The sequence below is a fragment of the Natator depressus genome, chromosome 1 (assembly GCF_965152275.1).
Source record: "Natator depressus isolate rNatDep1 chromosome 1, rNatDep2.hap1, whole genome shotgun sequence".
Classification (NCBI taxonomy): domain Eukaryota; kingdom Metazoa; phylum Chordata; order Testudines; family Cheloniidae; genus Natator; species Natator depressus.
This window is the reverse complement of record NC_134234.1, coordinates 281946640-281955565: the sequence shown is the minus strand read 5'-3', so window position 1 is coordinate 281955565 and position 8926 is coordinate 281946640. Positions and strand designations below refer to the sequence as shown.

General features: G+C 42.6%; 1 protein-coding gene across 1 annotated transcript in view; it reads left to right on the top strand.

The window, feature by feature from the left end:
- The first annotated feature begins 394 nt into the window (after positions 1–394).
- Positions 395–8926, top strand: part of LGR5 (leucine rich repeat containing G protein-coupled receptor 5) — a 123310-nt gene continuing 114778 nt past the window's right edge. The window contains exon 1 of the mRNA XM_074942045.1: positions 395–828. Within this exon, the coding sequence (XP_074798146.1) occupies positions 611–828 (218 nt within the window). The 5' untranslated portion in view covers positions 395–610. The remainder of the gene's footprint in view (positions 829–8926) is intronic.

Below are 8926 nucleotides of genomic sequence, written 5' to 3'. Positions count from 1 at the left end.
GAACCTGGCGCCACTGCCTGGTTTGCAAGCAGCTCCCTGCCCTACTCCTTTTTCTCGCCTTTGGGCTGAGCCGGCAGGGGCTGCCCCGCACGCCTTGGCGCTCCAAGGCCAGCCCGCCACCGCCGCTCCCCAGGACTGGCCCTGCTCTGTGCACCGCCTGCCGCACTTCACAGGCAGCACGCGCGGCAGGTAGAGGCCAAGAACGCCCCCCTCCCCCTCCCCCTCCCCCTCCCCCTCCTGCAACTCCCAGAGGCGCTGGCAGGGCCCAGGAGCGCGGCCGCGGGCAAAGCTTGGGCGGCGTCAGTGGGCGCGCGGGGCAGGCTGCGGCTCTTTAAAACAGCGTGTAAACTGAGATGCTGCTCCAGAGCGCGGCGCGCCGGCGGCAGCTCGGGCTCCAGCAGCTCGCGCTCCAGGCCAGGCTCCGGCTGCAAGAGCAGCAGCAGCAGCAGCAGCAGCTCCCCGCGCCAGGGCAGGCGGCTTCCTTGCAGCAGCAGCTGGGGCTGCGGCAGCTTGTTTCCCAGGCTCCGGTTGAGCCGGGGGGTGAAAACAGCGCCCTACAGGACAGCGGTGCAGAGCCCAGCGGCTACCAGCGCCACCGCCCGCTGGCACCATGGACACCTCCTGCCCGCCCAGCGCGCTGCTCCTGCTCTGCTTGCTCGGGCTGCTTGGGGCTAGCAGCGGGGGGTTGGCGAGCCCCGCCGGGGGGCGGCAGAGGGGCTGCCCGGCCCTGTGCCAGTGTGAGCAGGACGGGATGCTCCTCAGGGCGGACTGCTCCGACCGGGGGCTCACAGCGCTGCCCACCAACCTCAGCCTCTTCACCTCCTACCTGTAAGTGGCCGCCCCCGCTATGGGGCCGCGGGGGGTGGGGACCGGCAGCTGGTGCTCGGCCCCTGGCTGCAAGGGTGGGGAGCGAGGCACCGCCGGGGAGTTGCCTGCGAGGTGGGCGCTCAGCCTGGCGGAGGCCGATGGTGCACCTGGGGAGGCGGCGGAGAGCGGCTCCGCTCCAGCGGCTCCCTCAGGAGAGCGCTGTGAGAGCCCAGCTGTGCCTGCCCTCTCTGCGCTAACCCGAGCCTGGGGGCAGCCGCCTCCATAGGCGATGCTCCCGATCCCTGTCTTGCTCATGGCTGAATAGTTGGAATCCATTTCCACAGCCACCACTTCAGTTCGCTCCTAATCGCCTTTTAATCAAGAAATTGGTTGTAAAGCGTTTAGAGACGTCGGTCTGCCCTAGCGTTACCCAAACCAGACGGGCTGATTTACTTACAGGATTGCTATATGATGTGCCATATATTGGGTAATTAAAAGTGAGGCAACAGCAAAACCTGGATTAGAGCTACACGGACGTTATCTTTACCTTTGCCTTCCCGGGACAAGGCTTTGAAGTGCTGCCGATTTAATCTTTAACTGATCTGTCGAGGGTTTTGAAAGGTAATAAAATAAAGCAGCGAGAGCGGGTAAAATGCAGCGCTAACATTCAAATACAGCGCTGCTGTTTTCTGTCATTCAGAACAAGTAAATCCGTCACCCAGAACATGCGGAGGAAACAGTAGTTTAAACGTGTTCCTGATCCAACTAGCCCTGTGCTGAAACAGGTGGTTGGAAGTACAAGAGCTGTTCATATGTCAGATAATTATTACTTTATGTCAGACCCTGTAGCCCTGGTCTTTATGACAAGAGATACTCGCGTGATTTGAACATTTCAGCTGTGTCTCTATTTAACTGCTTGCAGATAAATCAAAGACTGTACACTTGCTGTTGTATGTGTTGAGTTGTGTGGGGCTTGAGGATAGGAGTTGGTACAAGGGGAAAATTTGGAACGAAAAAACCGTGATTTTATTTTTATTTATTTATGTTTGGTCACTGATTTGCTTGTCTTGATTTTTGTGTTTTGAATCGATTAGTACAAGGCACTAATTTTACTGACTATAAATTGTCTTCATTTCTGAGTATGTACTTTTACAGAGGAGTCCAAGTTCTCTGCATCTGGATACAGTATATCTGATGCTGAATGTGTTTATCCATACTTTTTTTTATTCCTGTTGACATACTTGTTACCATAAAGATGCTTTGATAGGATTACCAATCCAAACTCCAAGTGGTGGTGGGGGGGAGGAACCATTCTGAATTAATTTTCCCATTCACCTATGGGCATGAAACTTGGTAACACAAACAAGGTAAGAGATGTTGTGTGAATAATAAACATATATTGAGAGGGAGCTAAATTGAGTGAAAATAAAGCTTTTATAAAAGAAACAAAATGGTTTGTTTGAAAAGAAGAATATGCATATGCATATTAAATGTATGTTGTGCAGAGCTCTGGCTATAATTTAAATTTGGTGATGTAGTCTCAAGTAATGGTAAAACAGATTTTGTTCAATTATTGTGTTTCTGAAATTTAACTTGACAGGAATACACAAGTTTTTAAAATTGCTCTGACATTGAAATAATTTAAAAATGTGAACATTACTATTTTCTACCAGCTGAGGCTTGTTAGCCTACTAGAGTGTTGTTCACTAAATCAGTTAAGTTGCCTCATATTAAGATTCTTATTTATTAAGATCATTACTTATTATGACCATTTCATTTTAGTTTATTATACTACTTAGAGTAAATTTAGACTTTTCAGAGTGAATTGCCATATTTTAAGAAGCAAGGATAGTTGTTAATGAATGACAGTTTATACTCTATAATAAAACAGAACTTTTCATATACACAATACAATATTGAATAAGGGTATAGTCTTGAAGCCAAATGGAATTTTGCCATTGACTTCAAAAGGAGCAGGCTGGGGCTCGAAGTATAAGAGAGAAACAGCTTTTGATGCTTACTGTGTGCTTTGAAGAGTCATAATTGGAGTAACTATTCTGAATGTAGTAAAGACAGAAATAAAATACTTAGCTTGATGGGATAAATGCTAAAACTGGGAAGTGTCCCATTTCTTGAGGGCCTGTTTCTTAACTAATTTGTGAAAAAGGAAAGCATAGCTGAGCATGATGATGTTAATGCTGGTACTGTGGACTGCTGCTGTTTTAAAAAAAAAAATCCTTCTCATGCTTTGTGTGTATAAAAAGATCTTCTACACTTTCCACAGTATGCATCCGATGAAGTGAGCTGTAGCTCACGAAAGCTTATGCTCAAATAAATTGGTTAGTCTCTAAGGTGCCACAAGTACTCCTTTTCTTTTTGCGAATACAGACTAACACGGCTGTTACTCTGAAACCTTCTACTGATCTGTTTCTTGAAGAATGGTGCTACCCCTCTAAAATTCCTCGTGTCTTGCAGGAAGGGTCTCTTAGGGTTTTTTCATTAATTCACTGTTATTTAATGGAATACGTCCTGAAGGGTAGAAAATACCGTGCAGGAAAGGAGGAATTTTAAAGGACCAAGACAATCTATATGCATTATTCCAGTAGTCCTGTAGAAAGTCATTAATGAGACTGTTTAAAAAGTGTGACACTAGTCCTTACCATTTGTTCAGGACTATCATCATTTGATTGATAAAACATTGCCTAATTATGCAGTGGAGTACCTCCGGCCCTGTGCAAACAAAGAACTGTCATGTCTCATTTTCTTTAGGTGGATAAGCAATGACAAATTTTAAAACATGCATATTTGCTACAAAAGTGTTTTTCATTTGATAGTTGCCAGCCAGATTTTATGTTTCATAGTTCTTTTGCTGAAAAACAGAGATGTTTACTCTCACTAATTACAATAATTCTTCCCCCAAAACAGGCTGTTTGCTTGAGTCCAAACCCTTACACTAACTCCCCTCCTATGAAACCTGTGTGATTATTAGACCCTTTCCTATACATATTTGACCTGGTAATAGACATAATCAGGAGTACTATCCACTGTAAGTTTTTATTTTGTCATATTTCCACCCCCTTATCTTATCTGAATAGTTTGCCTGATGAAGAAAAAGAGATAGTGACTTCCTGATGAGAATCAGAAATTGGAAAATGGAAATTAAAAATGGACAGAAAGAGTTTGTTCAGGTATCCTGAACTTTGTATTTTGAGATACAGGAGATGAGTTTGTTGTAGTGACTGAAATCCGTGCACACTGTGCTATGGTGCTATTGCTGTATAGCTAATGAAGTCTACAGAAGGACCCAGCTACAGAATTCAGCATTTCCCACTTACATAGCAATTCTCCCCTCCCTTATAAAAAGAATCTTTTTGATGTTGTTCAAAGTTGTATATTTGATATCACATGCTATTTGATTTTTTTAAGTTCAACTTATATTTTTCATACTTAAACCTACATAATCTGCTAAATGCATGTACACAATTCCTGTTGATGTTAATGTGAATTCCATGTGTTGATAGAGGGCAGCATAGGGACTTCAGTTGCAAGTTAAGAATGTCACTTTCTTATCAATGTACTACAGTGAACACTAAAGCAAACACACTACAGCGAACACTGTAGTATACTGTACTACAGCGAACACTAAGAGCCAGGATCTGTAAGTCCTTCACACGTGGAACTCCCATTAAGCCTCATACCATTACTGTGAGCTAGTGAAGTATTATCCCGAATTTTTGCAATGAAAAGGAAAGCCAAGGCAGAAAGTGGTTTGCCCAACGTCACGATGAAAGTTTGTGAAAGAGCCAAGAACTGAAGCCAGAACTCCCGATTCCCAATTCTATGTTTTAATCATGCAACCACCCATCATCTCCAAAATAACTGATAATCTAAAAAATAAAATCTGGCCAACTTCAAAGTTTAAGAATTGGTTTATTAACACGCTAACTGAAGAACTGCTTTTTAAACTTATGTGATACAATTTTAAATTATAACTATAAGAAGTTACATGTTCTTGGTAATCTATCTCCACAGCGGGAAAGGTAAAATGATTACAAATGGCAATTCTACCCAAGGAGCACAAATCCTGCATTTCCTGCACACCTAAACTGTCAGTTAATTCAGTGGAGAGGTGTGAGTGCAAGAGAAATGCAGGCACAGGCCTTTTACTGTTTTCATAATCTTGTATTTTAGATATAGATAGTATGATAATTTGTTTTTGTTCCTTTATGATTTGCTTCATAAATTCATTTATTAAGTTTTATTTGCATCAAATTAAGATTTAACTCTGAGTAAATTATAAATTTGTCTAGGCATATATCAATTAGAAGTTTGATTTGCCTAGTGTTTCACAGAAGTGCCGTCTGACATTAAGGCAAACTAGTTTTGAAATTAAGAAAAAATTTATTTGTGCTGGTAAAATAGATGAAAAACAGATCAAAAAATCTTTTCAGTGGTTACAACATTCTCATTTAAACAAATTCTGATATCCTTCTTTCATTTCCCACAACAATATATTCAATATGTGCTATTAAGCACATGGAAAATTTCCAAGGACTGAATTTGGAATATTTTGAAGTTTAAAAATACTGAAATCTTTAAAAAGTAGTAGAATTATGTTCCCAGAAACAAACTGAACTGCTGAGACATTTACAAGAAAAGGGCTATGGTAATATTTATTAAAAGAATACACAAAACATAAAACCCCTTCCTCCCACTATGATCCTTGAATAAGCTTACACATTTTTCTGTTTATCTTTTTTCCCCACCCTATGATACAAACTCAGTCCTGTGTGCCTCATGCCTCTGAGATAAACTGAAATCGCTTCCAGGATATCAAGGAGATCAAATAGCAGACTAGCGTCTCAGGCAAGAGCAAGCCTTTATAAGTCTTGCAACCTCCAGATCAATTGACAATGTGCAGGTGTGGTGCGGCTAGTAAAATACCTGCTTATCTTCAGGAAATACTTGTTTACAGATTTCAAACATGCTAAACAATTCTTGCTGTCCTCAAACTGAAATAAAATAAATGGCTACTATATGATTTAAACTGACAATTGGAAAGTTGGCCCAGAAAAGTGGCTAATGTAATTTCACTGTTTCAATAGACTGAGGACCAGATTCTAGAGTTACTCTGGATTTACAGCAGTGAAATCAGGATTAGAATCTAGCCCTAAATACCTACTCTGAAAAGAAAATTGTTCAAATTCTTTTCCCCTATGTAAATTTTGCTCATGACATTTATATGTACATATATATAAACTAGAAGTGTGTACAAACTGGAATTTTTCACAGTGTATTTTAAATCACAAATGTTTTATATTTCTTAATAGGAATTTTTTTAGTATTAAAATATAAACAGGTAGATCATAATTGCATTCTTCATGTTTACAGCAGGATGAGTATGAAAAATCAATAAAATACAAATTAAAGCTTCTTTTAAAAAGTGACTCACTCTTACTGGCTGGGAACACAGTACTAAAGAATGAGTCTTTACACTGCTTTCTAAAGAGCCTTGTGCTACTCTGAGAGGAAAAAAAAAGGCACTCACACACACAACCTCCCTTCTTTGTAGCATAAAGAAATTATACATAAGTTGACAGGAAAAAGGAAACTCTCTTTAAGCTGCTAGAATATAAGGAGCTTGCAGGGTGAAGGCACCTTCAGTTTGGTTTGGTATCTGAAGTGCAGAGGACAATTGGGCTGGCAGAGGGAGCCCGACTCCAGCTGAGAACGCGTGCACTGGGCTGACCTTCCTAGTCAGCATGCCAGCTAAGATTAGACTTTCTTCAAGTGTTCCCTTGTTAACCCAGTCTTTTCTCTAATGTCATTTGTCTTTCAAATGCTTAAAACCGCTACCCGGTTTTGCAGCCAAAATGCTTTCTTTTTTACTTGTCTATTCGCCAAAAAGAATTCTTCATTCACATGCACTGCTTTCTGAATTCTTTACAGATCATTTACATACAATTTAAGGTTGTTTGTTTCCTTCCAGTGGGTCAGATTCTTCTCAGTTACATTACTGCAAATATGAAGTTGCTCCTTTGGCTCTGACTAATGTAAGTGAGAACAGAATTTGGTGCAATGTTTTAGGCATATCAAATTGATTAATCATAGCCTTCAACTATAGAAGAAATACTCTAGCTCCTTCAAAATGAAGGGACATCTTCAAAACATTCTTATCCCCTCTTAGAGGATTAACATTAAATGTTCTGTACAGTTTACGTACAAGGCAGGAGTAACCTCTGTGCAGTTCCACTAGGCAGGCAGTAGGAGGATAAGGCCCGGAGGGTTTAGAACAGAAATAAATGCACCCTTTGTCAAAGGGGCCTAACATTATTTATTTATGAATCAGGATGATAACCACAGACAAAAGACACCTATCCGAGTCTCTGTTTTTCCTTGACAATTATTTTTAAACTCAACCAAAGAAAGACAAAACCGGCAGCAACTTCCACATATGTGACAGTAGCTAATTAGAGCTCCCAGCAAAGGAAAAAAATAAGGAAAAATACCCCACCTTCCTTAAATACCACTCTCAAGCAACGTCTCCCTTCCCAAAAGCCCAATAAAAAGAAGGGCAACAAACCTGGACTATTTTGGACCAGAGAGCAAGGAAAGATTTCCAAAGCAATGGGGCTCTCATGGAAAATGCCCTGCCACAATCCCCTTTCCTTTTATATTAAGAAAGCTTCAGCTTGAGCACATCCACTGATTGCAGCAGTGACCGTCTGGCACAGAGAGAGGGGCAATCTCTCAAGCAGTCAGGTCCTAGGCCAGCTAGAGCTTTGTAGGTTAAAACTGACACCTGGAACTCCACCCAGAGATGAAGAGGCAGCCAATACAGATCACAGAGTATTGGTATAATATGCACACAGTTAGATACTCATTTAAGAAGTGATTTGGCACCTTCTGCATCAGCTTCCAAATGAATTTACGAAGAAGCCCCAGATATAGTATGTTATGGTAATCTAATTGTGAGATGACAAAGGCAAATATCAGAGCACTGTGTTCCATATTGTAAAGAAAATTTTCAATCTCCTGGCTGCACACCACTTGAAAATAAAAGGGTCATACTGAAAGCTAGTAGTCTCACTGCTCTTAAATTGCAACTCTGAGTAACAAATGGCTGGCAAACCCTCTATCAGAGGGTGGGTATAATTGCCTCCAAATCTCCCAATTGCTTTCCCCCACCACCCTGCTCTCTCTCTCACCCTCCTGCCATGTTTGCCTGGGAGGACCACTCTTAGTTCTGCTGTTAACCAAGAGATCCTTTCTTGGCCTGCATGACCCCTCTGAAATCCCCCTTGGCTAATTGTCAGAGAGGAACACTGGCACTGGACTGGAGGAGAAAGCAGTAAGGGAACATTGAGCATTTGTAGCACCTCTCTGAATGTCACCCCTGGGGCCTGGCTTCCACTTACATCCATTATAAAGCCACCTCAGAAGGGAACCTTCTGCATCAGGATTTGCATAACTTCTGCAAGCAAGTGGGCCATGAAACTCCTGATGGTTCCGCATTATGGAGGAATCAGGGTCTAAACTTTGGCCCCTACTATTTAATCCCTTAATGAGTACTGGAGCAGTCTGTGGCACCACCTGTCTCTGCTCCCTTTGTGCTGTTCAGGCACTGCAAAGGAGTTTGAAACCACCCTCAAGTAGCCAGTGGATTTAGAATCAGCATAGCTAGCTCTTACACCTCCCTCCCTGCAGTCCCTGGTGCAGGGAGCATTTCGGAAGTGGGAGGGGCATGGAGATAGGCCAGAAGTACCACCCAGCAGGACCTGAGTGGCAGAACTTGACAACCTGATGATTGGCCAATACCAGTACTTAAACTAGGAAGCCATGAAGGAGAGCTGTCTGAGCAATAACCTGGCCTGCCTTCCTCTGCTTCAGATCCTACTTGTGAGAGATCCTAGACTCTGGCTTCTGACCTTGGTTTATCCTTGACTTTGCTATTCAATTGCTCTCTGTAACCTGGTGCACAACCCTCATCTCCTAGTAACCTGATTGACACCTGACTCTTGGTTCACCCTCTGACCTGCCTTAGTCTCGGCTGACTCCCAACTCCTGCTCCAACTGCTAGTCTGACCACCTTCGTCCTGGTTGTGAGACCACACCCCTT